Source organism: Misgurnus anguillicaudatus, chromosome 4, assembly GCF_027580225.2.
Source record: "Misgurnus anguillicaudatus chromosome 4, ASM2758022v2, whole genome shotgun sequence".
Taxonomy (NCBI): Eukaryota; Metazoa; Chordata; class Actinopteri; order Cypriniformes; family Cobitidae; genus Misgurnus; species Misgurnus anguillicaudatus.
In genome coordinates this window covers 13,477,787-13,491,634 of record NC_073340.2, presented here as the reverse complement: position 1 = coordinate 13,491,634, position 13,848 = coordinate 13,477,787, and the positions used below count along the sequence as shown (strand labels likewise).

Below are 13,848 nucleotides of genomic sequence, written 5' to 3'. Positions count from 1 at the left end.
TTTGCTTTGTTTTTTGATTTCCTCCAAAAACTTAATTTCTTCTCGACTGAACAAAGAACATAAACATCTTGATTGACATGGAGTAAATTATCTGGATTTTTTTATGAAAGTGGAGTAATTCTTTAAAGCGGACGTTTTTTGTGATCCCATTTTTCAAACTTTAGTTACTGTGTAATGTTGCTGTTAGAGCATAAATAATACCTATAAAATGATAAAGCTCAAAGTTCACTGCCAGGCAATATATTTTCGCCTTTCAAAGCCTACAGTGAACGGCCAATTAAACTACAGTCCTCTACTTCCTGCTTTAATGCCGTCAGTAGAACAGTTTTTAACTAAACTCCGCCCACAGGAATACGTCAGTCGGCAGCTAAGTTAACGGCAAGCTAAGTTGCTATCAAATCGCAACACACTAAACAAACTACACAATCAGAACTCGATACGTATTTCTGAAGGAGAGACTTCCTACCTAGAACAAGGAAGACAACAGACCGTTTGAGGACAGTGAAAACAGCGCTATACAGATAAGTCAACTGTGTGAAAAATAACGCTTTTTTAACACGTGAAACATGAACACATGTTATATTGCGGACTGTAAACACAATCAAAGCTTCAAAATGACAGAAAGAACGGACCTTTAAGATGATAAAGAATAAAAGATGTTTCATCTCACCAGCACTCGTCCTCCAATCCTCTGACTGGCTACAGTAACTCCAAGCCACATGCCCTCTACCATCTCTGTGGACTGAGCTACAGGAGAGAAAACACAGAACACAATCGAAGATATATCTGCTGTCTTATACTTTACTATGAACACTAAGAGGTCAAGTAGAGTACCCATACGGCAAAAAATATATATTTTCAAATATTTTTTTAATATACTAAAAAAAAGAAAGGGCACCTATTTCATTGCTAAAAACAATGTTATTTTGTGTATTTAGTATAATACAAAGAGTTTGCGTGGTTTTGGTTCAAAACACACATTATTTTCCACATACCGTATATATTTTTGTAGCTCCAGATATACTGCTTTCCTCAAACGCTCTGATTTTGTACAAAGCTTACTAATCTAAAAAACGCTGTGTCCATGATTGGCCCGCTAATCTGTACGTTGTGATTGGCCTGATAACCTCTGACGTCAGCTGTAAATGTGACGCCCCTTACCATTGAAAGATTCACTCACAATGCAATGCTAACAGGAGTTAACTTATAGGCTGTGAGTCCAAGCAGGAGGAATTATGATAATGTCGGTCTTGTCCACGTCAACTGGCCCAGGAAGTAAACTGTTTCCTACAATCCGTGTGTTTGTTGTAGTCCAAGATAAGAGATTTACGTTGAAGATGATAACTCGCGTCATCATTAACTTTGGGGTTTGTACCTTTTGCATATCGTTTACATGTTCTAATACACACTTACACACCATAGGAAATGTAAAATCCACCATAGGTGCCCTTTAAAATTGGCCCAAAAATATTTGTACTGAAATATACTTTCAAAATTTATTTTTTACCAATACATTTTTTGGCAATTTTTTACAGTTTGAAATATATTTTAAAAATAATTATATATTAAAGCATTTATATTCACTTCGCACTGGAAGACAAACTTAACTGGTTAAAATTAAATATATTTTCAACTGCAAAAACATACTTATGATTGTATATTTTATTTAACATATATTTTATACAAACTTATATATTTTGGCCAGGAAAAATATATTTTTTGCCATATTGTTTATACAATTAGAAATGTATTTGTCGCGACTGAAAACATTTTAAAATATATTCTCATTTATGAAGGTTAAAAACTAAATATATTTTTAAATTTAAAAATATATTCAATTAAGTTTTACTTTCTACAATGTATTTAGCATATATTTAAAACATATTTTGGCCAGAGAAATTTATTTTTGTGCCATATGAGTACAGAGTCTTCCGACACACCAAAAGAGAACGAGGACAAACAATAAAGTGGGCGGCAATTTACAGTAGTTCAATTCAGCCAGTTCAGATATTACTTTACATTTAACCAGATCTGTAATACCAAAGGACATTTATAATCTACTACTACTACACTTACACTTATTACACTTATTGTAGTATAAATTTTTATAGAAATAAGGAAAGCTAAAGAGGAGAGTAGCTCATGTATGTGCTGAATATCTCAAACAATATTAACACAAAATGATATGACAGAGTGCACCTGATGAGACAGCATCCAAACAGATGGATTTCATCAATGCTATAACGGGACATATTTGAACATCACCTTTTGGCTAAATTGGTAGCAGGGAATTTGGGTAAACATAGAGCAACTGCTGAAGCGTCCACAGGTTTATTATATAGGGGCGGCAGTGGTTCAGTGGTTCATGAAGGTTGTCTACAAATCGGAAGGTTGGTGGTTCAATCTCCAGCTCCACCTGACCAAGTGTCGAAGTGTCCTTGAGCAAGACACCTAACCCAGCTGCGACGAGCTGGATAGCGCCTTGCATGGCTGACACCAGTGTCGGTGTATGGGTGAATGTTAGGCAAATTGTAAAGCACTTTGGATGGCCATGAAAGCGCTATATAAATGCATTCCACTTACCATATAAAGAGTGATAAACAGTTAATTTGTCAAAAACTTCACAAGTAATTGACAGAATCTAAAGCTGACCCTGCACCTTGAATGAATGACCTACAGTATGTTTCTGTATTATTTCAATGAGATAAATGCTTACGTGGAGTAATGAGATCTATGGTCCTGCAGTCATTTGGGTCAGCAGTGATGGGACAGTAATAAACCCCTCCTGTTTGATTAATCTTCAGTTTCATAAGAGAAGGCTGTGCATTGTCTTGTGGAGCTCCGACCAACAGCCTACAGATAAAATAACCAGACACACAGTTCACTTTGATGAAGATGATATCATTAAGATACTACCCAGCAAGCAATAATTATCTGAGACAGTAAAATGACGGCTAAATATAGACCAAATACAGTCTGAGTAACCCACTATATAACCTTGAATTTGGTTACATGCCGTTTTTGCCAAAATAACTTGCGATGGTGTTTGCTTCCATTTCTTTTACACATTCTAAGCATATATGCAGTATATTCATGGGCTACGATTAGACGTCTGTTAGACTTTTACTCAAAATTTTGACTTGTTTTAGCCAAAACTGCTTGCTTGGTATATACAGCAGACATATTAGTCCTGTAACAGAAGCTCTCTAGGTCAACATAAAAAACAAACATAATAGTTTAGCAAAATAAGACCTGCATTAAAGAGATAAATAGTAAAAATACAGATCATGTCATATTTACTTTGAGTGACTAGTATGTTTAGAAAAATTATTTGGATTATTTTCAAATTTAAAGGACCAATTATTTTGCTTATATCACGGTTACCACAGACATTGCTCTGATGGTTATTTTAAGACATTTGATAGGTCAGGGGTGCGGTTTTTGAAAAATAATGCATACCAATAAAACATTTCTCAACCAATCAGAATAGAGCATTCAACATTCCCATGGTATTAACAAAATAGATTCTACTGGTAGTGATTTCTCATCCGTTGTCTCATTATGTGTTTCGGGAGGCTAACTTCTAGCAAGTTGCAAGGCTAAAATCTCTAAACCTCTACACACAGTGATGCTGAACTTAAACCAGTATGGCACAGGTCAGCACACAAACACTGACAGAGTACTGCCAATGCAAACACTCACATATTCTGATATAAGATTTCACTCCTTCTCAGTCGCTTTGGAGCATTTCTCAAATGAAAATTCTTAAGATTTGCAAAATAATTTCTCAGAACAATTTGTGCAGTTTGTACAAACTGTTACTTGTTCAAATCCTAAGTTTCTCTCAAAAGTACATTTTTATGTCAGTCCCATCAAAATGGCAAATTTTTGTGTCATTGTTCATGAACAAGACAGTCAAAATGTTTGGCCATGTAAACAATTATATAGGTCAGTATTTTCTGATGTAAAGTTTATGGCTACAATTTTGATGATGATGATTGTAAATAAACATGGATGCACTTTTTCAATTTCAACAGTATGAATACTCATTTACAGTACACATACAAAATAACAAAACTAGAAAGGTTCAGTGTAAAAAAAATCAAATCTCAACTCAAAAAATGTCTCCCGATGTCCCAGGCTGTCGGGCAGAATCTCATCCACATCACAACAGATATCTTTCCTCGCAATCACGCAGTCACACATTTATTCCCTTTCAGCAATTTATCAATGCAGTTCACATTTGCAAAAGTCTACAAAATAAAATGCAAAAACAGATTTTAACACAAAGGATAACCATTCTTCATGACTCATCGATGACTTATGTCTTATGCGATGAACTACTTTCTAAATGTTTTGAGGTGTTAACCCAGAAATTGTCTTTACTCAAACAATCAAGGAAACATCATTAATATTTTCTGTTTTGAAGCCAAAGCCTAAAAAGTTTAGTTGATTTAACTTTTAAGCTTACAAAATCTATTAAACTAAAACATTCAAGTAAAATGAACTTAAAATTATTAGTTAATGTTGTGAGGAATACCCATAATCCTTTGCGCCTGAATATTTTGATTATTTTCTGCTTTTTCACAAATTAAAAACTGATAAGAACTTTCTCTACTCAAACATTTGTTAATAAAATGTCATATAGGTTCAAGCTCTTATATTATTGATGTTGTATTGTTGTAAATGATCATTTTGTCACCGTTCAGGTGATCAGTGTTTCCGTACATAAACCCTGTTCAAAACATTTTATTGTATTTCTCTCTACAGTACTGACAATGTATGCCATAACACATTTTCTGTGGAGAATCACATTTATTCAATGTTTGACTTAAAGTCAGTCCTTCATTTTAGTTATAATACCATTTATAACATCAAAAGTAATATAAAGTGATAAAAACTAAAGTTATATGCAACGGGTTTCCTCACACATTTTTAGTAATGTCATCTAATCTGGGTTTAGAGTGCAGGAATATTGGAAGAAATTAAAACATTAAGTACATTAAACTTAAAATTAATTGTTATTTCAACCAGGCAAAATTAACTTTTTTTAGGTCAACGAGTTTCCATACATTTTTTAAGTTCAATCAACCTGTATGGGCTTACAGTGTGTAAGACTATTCAACAGAAACCAGTATAATGTATTTTGATAAAAATTACAAAAGCAATTGAAAATGTAGCAACCAGCACACCTTTGTAGATAACCATCTGCAGGATTGTATAATCAAAGCATTTGCAATTTGTCCAAAACAATAAGAATTTGCTTTTATGTTGTGCACAACTGACGTGATGATGTGGAGGTTGAACTAAGTGTTTGTTTCTGAAGAGAAATGAAGGCAACATGGATTAAGAGAAAACAAACAAGCCCAGACCTGAAAGGAGAAAAACTCCCCCCAAAAGCAGACCTCACCTCAGTCAGTAAAGGATAAATGAAATAAGGATCAAATCAATCAGAGATAAGAACCTGCCAATCCAATCCTGTAACTGGATCTATTTCTTTAATATACACTAAATCAACATAGAAATGAGAAATTAAAGATAGTTACGTAATTACTTTTACAGTGTTGGGATCAACGCAAATAATTTTTATACTGGCCCGGTCGGGCCAGTGGTTCAGGTTTTCACTTGCCCTGCCAAAATTTTCACTGGCCCCAATAAAAAAATGTCAGTGTCACATATCGTTAGCCTCATAGCATAATTGCCTAAGTCATATTTCAATGTTTTTGGAAAACACGAAAAAAACCCACAATATTTAAAATTAGAAATCACATTGTTATGGTAAGGCAGATAGTGTTTTTGGATTCTAAAAAGTGTTGTGCTTGGCTAAGGACATAGGCAGAAAGGCAAGATGATGCAGCAGTGGAAGGACAGTTAAAGTAGGCAGATATCACAATTTGGCCAAAAAATGACTTAGGCAATTATGCTATGAGGCTAACGATATTTAAAAATAATAATTCAAAAGTCAAATATAATTGTATACATACAACAGACATGTTCCAACAACAAAAAAAATGCTTCCAACTTTTCTGCTTTACCTGTAAACTGACAGCAAACTGTGCAAAATATTGCATTGTTTCTTTCGTCGTGCTACCCAAGTTAATGTCTGCTTTCCATATGTTAATTAATATACATTGATGAAAATATATTTAGAGGGTGAAGCCCTGGCCCGATTGGGCAAGTGACAATACTTTTTACTGGCCCGAACGTCTCTCACGCTTGCCCCGGGCTACCGGGCAGTCCTTCAATTCATGTGGCAGGGCTCAACATAATGTAAATGTACACTAAAACCCATCCTGTAACATGCCTCGGTTATTTTTGACCCATAATGGGTTAATATGGGATAGAACACACCGCTGGGTTAAAATTGACCAAATGCTGGGTTGATTAAACCCACGGTTGCATAAAAACAACCCAACATTGTGTCATTTTTAACCCAGCATTAGTTTTGTCCAATATTTGCCCATTATGGGTCAAAAATAACCCAGCCATTTTTAGAGTGTAACAACCACACACACACAGTTATCAATGTTAAGTTTCACCCTCTGTGAAGTAGACTACACCATATTTGCCCTTGAAGTGCAGAATTCCAGTTCTTAAGAGCGTGTGAATGATGTCACGACTCGAGACAGGCGAGCTATTTCTGAGCCCTGAGGATACGCTCTATCACCAGGTGTTGACACAAAGTGAGCTTAACAAGAAGAGTCCGAACTAGTAGTTGTAAACTCTCAAATCTCACAGCTCACTGGGAGTAAAAGATAAACTGAAAGCAGTCAGGCTACAATGCTTTTCTTAGACAAACCGTGGGATCTACTTTCCTTCTATGGTAAAGTACCTGTCTGTGTCACAGAAAGTCTCAGGGGAAGACATTTCAATCTGAGTAGCAGACAGTGGCCACCAGAAAGCTGCTGGTGTTCAAGCACTCTTATCTCATGTTCAGACAAGAGCACCCCAGTAAAATGGCATGACTGGAATGTTTCGCAGGTGAGAAAGACAGTATTGAACCAAAGCTACAATCACGACTTACTGTATATTTGACTGTGGTTTTTCCTAAAAATTATGAAAGATTTCATGTACTGTACCTGACTCACGCTTGTACAAGTACACTACACGTTACACAAGTGTTTACATGTGGGAGATATGGGAGGACATCATTCAATATAACACATGCAGAAAAGCTCTCAGTCTGATTTATTACATGAGTTAGGCAGCAAAGAAAGTTATTTTTAATGTAACAACTGGTTTTAATCAAGTTAAACACAAGATACTCCAAATAAATTAATCAACCTGAGTATATTAAAGACCATATAAATTCAGATCTGGAGGTATATGGTTTTAGTTTAAGTCTATTCAAGTTTGTTTAAGCCAGCCTGTTCTCACTGTTAATACGTAGTAGTAATACGTATCTTTCAAAAACAAAAAAACATATTTTTTGTACATTTAATTTATGCTAAAGTGTACAATGTAGACGTATTTGCAACATTTAATTGTAGCATTATTAAAACTACAAAATATAAAACATTTACAATATCATTTTTTTAATATGTAATGTATATATTATGCAACGTAATGGACAGAAATGTGTAGGAAAATGTTTGTAATAATATCACATTTAAAAGATATTTTAAGCCACTAATACAATACCCCAAAACAGTTTAATAAAATCATGTCAAGTTAGGAATAAAAAGTATAACAGACAGACAAATGTAATCACAATAATTTATGCAAATTTTTAAAGCAGTACCCAAAGTAGTTAAAATGACGATGTGTTACAGGTGCGGTCGTCTCTAGAGTATATGATGAAGTACAGAGAAATATTAAAGTTATTGATCCACTAGAACTTAATCCAGCATTTTAAAATTTTTCAAAAGTACATAGACTAAAAGACGGCAATGTCGCAAATCTCAACCCGTTCTCACCAAGATGCGTACAAATGACACGCAGTGTGATTATCGTGCAATAGATACGCTAAATTCCGGTTTTGCGTGCATATGATACGCCAGTCCTTCCCATTCACTTATATGGCGAATCGTTTCGTGCCGTTTTATTTATTGTTTTCTCATTTGTTTTCTGTTTTTTAAACCATTTTATAGTCACTTTATAAATATCCCAAAGTGTCAGATTTAATTGCTAAAACACTACGTCTAAAGATGATATTTAAAAAATGAGATCTGGCAACACTGCAAATTCTTCACCTGCGCCCTCTTGGCTTGAGTCAATATCCGTCATTTTACACTAAACTATACAGTAACCTGTCCAAACTTAATTATATACGTGGATGCCAATATGAGTTTGAAAAAGTAATTAACTTAAAATGTTATTTTTAATATGAAAAATTTATTGAGGTCCAGAGCTCGGTATCTCATAGTTGGTTACGGACATTGTTAGTAACAATAATGTGCATCTTATAAAAAAATGTAATACACATATTGCTTAATAGCACTATATGAATATAACAGTGACTCTAGGTTGAATAGTTTTTATCAGCTCTTCTTCTGATGCAGTCTCTGTTCTAGAAACAGATGGATGAGATTATTGGTGATTGGATTATTAGCTGAAGTTCCCTTCTCAATACATCCCCATAAATTCAATACAAATACCGTAAACAGGGTAATACAACCATTCGGCTGGCATATTGAATCTGACAACACAAGTCTGTAATATGTTTAGCATTGTGTAACTGGTATTATTACTTACTGAACAGGAAAAATGAAACCCGATTATTGAGCATCTATCAATATTATTGCCAAACAACTGTTTATATTTTTACTAGTAAAGAATAATTTCACCAAACTTAAACACTTAGAACTTCAACAGTAAACAAAGTTATTATACACAGTTCACACATATATACAGTGGCAAGAAAAAGTATGTGAACCCCTAGGAACGAACTGGTTTTCTATTTGCCATAAAATGTTATCTGATCCTCATCTAGGTCACAACAATAAACAAACACGATGTGCATAAGCTCACAAGACATAAATAATTCCAGTTTCTTGTGTCTTTTTTGGAAACACCCATTAAACATTCACAGTGCTGGAGGAAAATGTAAGTGAGCCCATGGACTAATTACTTTATTGAAAGCTGGCAAACTGGAGTCCAATTAATAAAATGAGTTTAAATGTGTGGTTTAGTGCAACTTTGATTGATATTAAGACACTCACACATTTTAAGATTGCTGTCCTTAAGAAGCATCAGCTCTTCTGAACCATGCTCTTATAAAGATATCTGATCAAGAGATGTTGCACTACATAAGGCTGAAAAGGGATACAAAACAATCTCAAAATGTTTAGACCTCTATCAGTCTACACTTAGACAAATTGTCTATAAACGGAGACATTAAAATTCTGTAGCTACCCTTCCTAGAAGTGGGCGCACAGTCAAGATGACTCCTAAGACACCATGCAGAATACTCAATGAAGTAAAGAAGAACCCACGAGTAACAGCTAAAGGCTTGAAGACATCATTGGAACGGGCACACAGCTCTGTTCCTGAGTTTCCTATACGCAAGTCTTTGGACAGGCACGGTGTCTATGACAGTACACCACGGAGGAAGCCGCTGCTCTCCCGAAAAACATTGCTGTGAGCCTGAAGTTTGCAAAAGAGCACCTTGGCAAACCCCAGTGCTACTGGGAAAATATTTTATGGATTGATGAAAAAAGTTGCATTTTTTGGGAAAAATGTTATGGCGCAAAACGGGCACAGCTTACCAACATCAAAACATCATCCCAACAGTGAAGTATGGTAGAGGGAACTTCATGATTTGGGCTTGCTTTGCTGCCTCATGGCCTGGACCACTTGCCATTATCGAGGGTAAAATGAATTATTAAGTTAAAAAAAATCATACAGGATAATGTCAGGGTGGCTGTCCACCAGTTGAAGCTCAGTAGAAGTTAGTTGATGCAACAGGACAATGACCTTAAGCATTGTAGTGAATCCAATACAGACTGGCTTAAGAAAAACAAAATGCGCCATTTGGAGTGGCCTAGTCAAAGCCCAGACCTTAACCTGTGGAATGACCTCAAGAGAGCGGTTCACACCAGACATCCTACAAATGTGTCTGGGTAACACTTTACAATAACAGTACATGAATAATCATGTACTAATACATAAATTAATAATTACTTATAATTACATATTAATGATAAGTTAAGCCATGTACTAATCAATAACTAACCATAACTATGTCATGAGTCATATGAATTCATGCATGAATTACAGCCACCTTAACTACACATTAATACATGTTTGTTAGTTAATGCATTAATTAACACTTTGGGTAACCGAAATCAAACATGCTCTAGAACAGTGGTTCCCAACGGTTCGCAGGATCTGATGCTTTGTTTGAGGTCAAATAAAGATGCATAAAATGTTCCACTTATAATTTTAGAAACAAAAGATATTTTTCAAATTCATGTGCTCACAATACCAAGATAGCAGGTAGTTAAAGTATTTTATAATGTAAGATAATTGTTCTCTATTTTTGTGTGCTTGTCAATGTAGATTGCAAAATCAAAAGGAAGGTGGATGTAAACGTTACGGCCTACAACAGGCTGTCCGCTCGTTGCACTTGTGGTCTGCTGCTTTTGGCTCTGTCAAAATATTTCAGTTAAAATCATTCTGACTATTCCTCAGAAATGACAAACATGTTAACCAAAGTCACAATGCCAAATGTATAGTGTTCATATAAAGACCATCAAACCGTCAATCATACCAGTTTATTTGTGAAAGATATCTTGATGTTATTTTAATTATTGTTTATTTAATTTTTCGCATTGTATCAGGATCAGCGTTCAGCCAGGGGCGGATCTACGGGTGGATTGACAGCTTGCCCACCCAATCAGATTCATGGAAATACATTATGTTTTTTCATTCAAACCGTAATTCTTCAACCATTTGAACTATCAAAAAAATTTGAATTGCTCCTAAAGAAAACAAATTGCGCTTTTGGCAATATATGGTTTATTACGGTAATGTCTTGCTTTCCGTCCACCAATCGCTGCTGTCATCTAGAGCGGAAGAGGCGGGTTTGAGGAGAGCGCGGTAGGTTAGATTGCACTGAGTAGCAGATTCGCGTGAACGTGTGGATCACTGCGGTAAAGAAAAGACTTCTAAATAAAAACGGTGTACACCAGCAACACTAAAGTTAACTCGCTCTTGGTGGCTCGGGACTCGACGGCCCGACTGGACTGTTTAAGTTGATTTCAATAAAGCAGTGTTGAATTTTTTGCTTCTGGGTCCTCTATGTTTCAGAACCAGTGCTTAGGGAAGCCACAGGCGTTTAGCTAAATAAATGCTCAATGCTTAAATAGTTAATCGTAAATCGTTGTAATATGCTTATGACTTGCGAATGTTATGCTTATTTAATTGAAATAAACCAAGCTTAATGACGTATGCAGTCTGCATATCCGACCTACGAAGGATGCAGCCTTCTGTTTAAGAGACGGCCGATTGTAATACAGTTAGACTGAATAACGTAATTCCATCTTAAAATGTACAAAACTGACGGAAAAAACACAGTCATTTTATCTTCCCAATTAACGCAAGTTAAAAAAAGTATGTGAATTTTTCTGGCCCGCAGATGTATAGATGCCCACCTATCAAAAACACTTTCTGGCTCCGCCACTGGGTAACTTATATTTTTATTTGTTAATGTATGATAAGGTCATGACTTTACTAAGGGGGCACATCATTACTAACTCATCGTTAACTACTCATAAACTAACATAAATTCATGATTTATTAATGTATGATTAGGTCATGACTTTACTTGAGGGGGCATATCATTACTAACTCATCGTTAACTACTCATAAACTAACAAAAATTCATGATTTGTTAATGTATGATTAGGTCATGACTTTACTTGAAGGGGCACATCATTATTAACTCATCGTTAAATACTCATAAACTAACATAAATTCATGATTTGTTAATGTATGATTAGGTCATGACTTTACTTGAGGGGGCACATCATTATTAACTCATCGTTAACTACTCATAAACTAACAAAAATTCATGATTTGTTAATGTATGATTAGGTCATGACTTTACTTGAAGGGGCACATCATTATTAACTCATCGTTAACTACTCTTAAACTAACATTGTCGTGACTTTGGTTTTTGATACTGCTGTATATGTTCTCGCCATTACTAGCATTGCTAGTTTCCAGTCTTGTCTTGTGTCGATTTCTTGTTTGGATTTATTCATGACATTTGTGCTATCTGCTGTCCAGGATTTATCGCTGGGATTCTGTTTATTCCCTCGGCTCTCTGGACTGTTTCTCTGCTGCCTGTTACAGACTGTCTTCAACCTCAGTTGGATTTACAGACTGGTCTATTACTTAACTGCAGAGGCTCATCGCGGCATTGTCGCTGTCCACCGGAGAGGTCCTTCATCACTGGAGCTGTCCAGCTGCTCTCATCTGTTTCTCTAACGCTCTCTCTCTCTCCCTCTGCCCGCCGCAGGATTTACCCCCTGTCCCAGTGGCTTCCGTGACGCGGCGCTCACGGAAGCGGTCTACGCACCATACCCCGTATCGGGGTCTTCATACTCTCTCCCACCGTTCGTCTGTCTGGCCGGAGCCCGAACGTGTGTGGTTCATCGGTGCGGTGCCAGTGTGTGATCTCCACCCCAGCCGTCTGCCTTGGTGTGGCTTTGAGCCCAGACGTGCTTTTGACATTTTCCTCTCATTATCATTTAAATAAAGTCTTCTGTTATCTGCACTGGGATCTTCTGTTTTCATTGTCTGACAGAACGAACTTGCCATCATGGATCCCGCAGATGCAGATTCCGTTCGTTCAGCGATCGCTCAGCAAGGGGCTTGGCTGGGTAGACACACCGATCAGCTCTCTACTACAGCTCGGGAGATGGAGGATTTGTCCGCTCGTTTTAATGAGCTTTCGTCACGTTTTGATCGGACTCATCATTCCCGAGATTCGGAGCCCCATGTCGCCAACCCTCCACCTTACGATGGTGACCCCTCCTCCTGTCGGGCTTTCCTGTCCCAGTGTTCACTGGTATTTGCCCTCCAGCCTCGCCGCTATGCGACTGAGTGCACTCGGATTGCTTATGTTATCACTCTGTTGGTTGGGAGAGCACGCCAGTGGGGCACCGCTGTTTGGGACGCCCAGGATCCTTGCTGCCATTCTTTCGAGGAGTTCCGTGAGGAGATGGTGAAACTTTTTGACCGTTCGGCTCGTGGAGATGCCGCTGCTGCCCGGTTGGTCCGTCTCACGCAGGGAACCAGTTCCGTCACTGACTATTCCATCCAGTTTAAGACCTTGGCAGCAGCCTGCAGCTGGAACGAGCCGGCACTCCGGGCACGATTTCTTGAGGGTCTCAGCGACAACATTCAGGATGAGATTGCAACTCACGATTTACCTCACACTCTGGATGGTATCATCGAGTTAGCACTGAGGGTGGAGGCTCGGATGCTGTTTCGTGATCAACGTCGCACACTGCGTCATCGTGTCCATCAGAGTGAGATCTCTCAATCCAGTCAGAGCAGTGTTCCTTTAACTACGGAGACTGAGCCCATGCAGTTGGGTAGAATGCGTCTTTCGCAGAAAGAGAGAGAGCGTCGCCTTCAGAAATCTCTGTGTCTTTATTGTGGCAAGCCAGGACACTTTGCCAAGGACTGTCCGGTAAAAGGGGACCGCCCATCAGTGAACCGGGGAGTCCTGGTGGGCGCCACTTCTAGGAAATCCTCCCCGACTTCATGCACTCAGCTACCTGTCACCCTGTCGTATGCTGGCCTCGATCATTCTACTACTGTGTTGCTCGACTCGGGCGCTGAGGGCAACTTTATTAGTGAGGATTTGGCTCATGAGTGCGGCATTCCTGCTGTCCC

At 37.4% G+C, this 13,848-nt stretch overlaps 1 protein-coding gene across 1 annotated transcript in view; it reads right to left on the bottom strand.

Annotated features, from left to right (window-relative positions):
* The window catches only part of itga3b (integrin, alpha 3b), a 43,985-nt gene that overhangs the window by 17,289 nt on the left and 12,848 nt on the right, over positions 1 to 13,848 (bottom strand). The window contains exons 2-3 of the mRNA XM_055176674.2: positions 2,717 to 2,853; positions 671 to 747 (exon numbers count right to left, since the gene is read on the bottom strand). Coding sequence (XP_055032649.2) covers positions 671 to 747; positions 2,717 to 2,853 — 214 coding nt within the window. The remainder of the gene's footprint in view (positions 1 to 670; positions 748 to 2,716; positions 2,854 to 13,848) is intronic.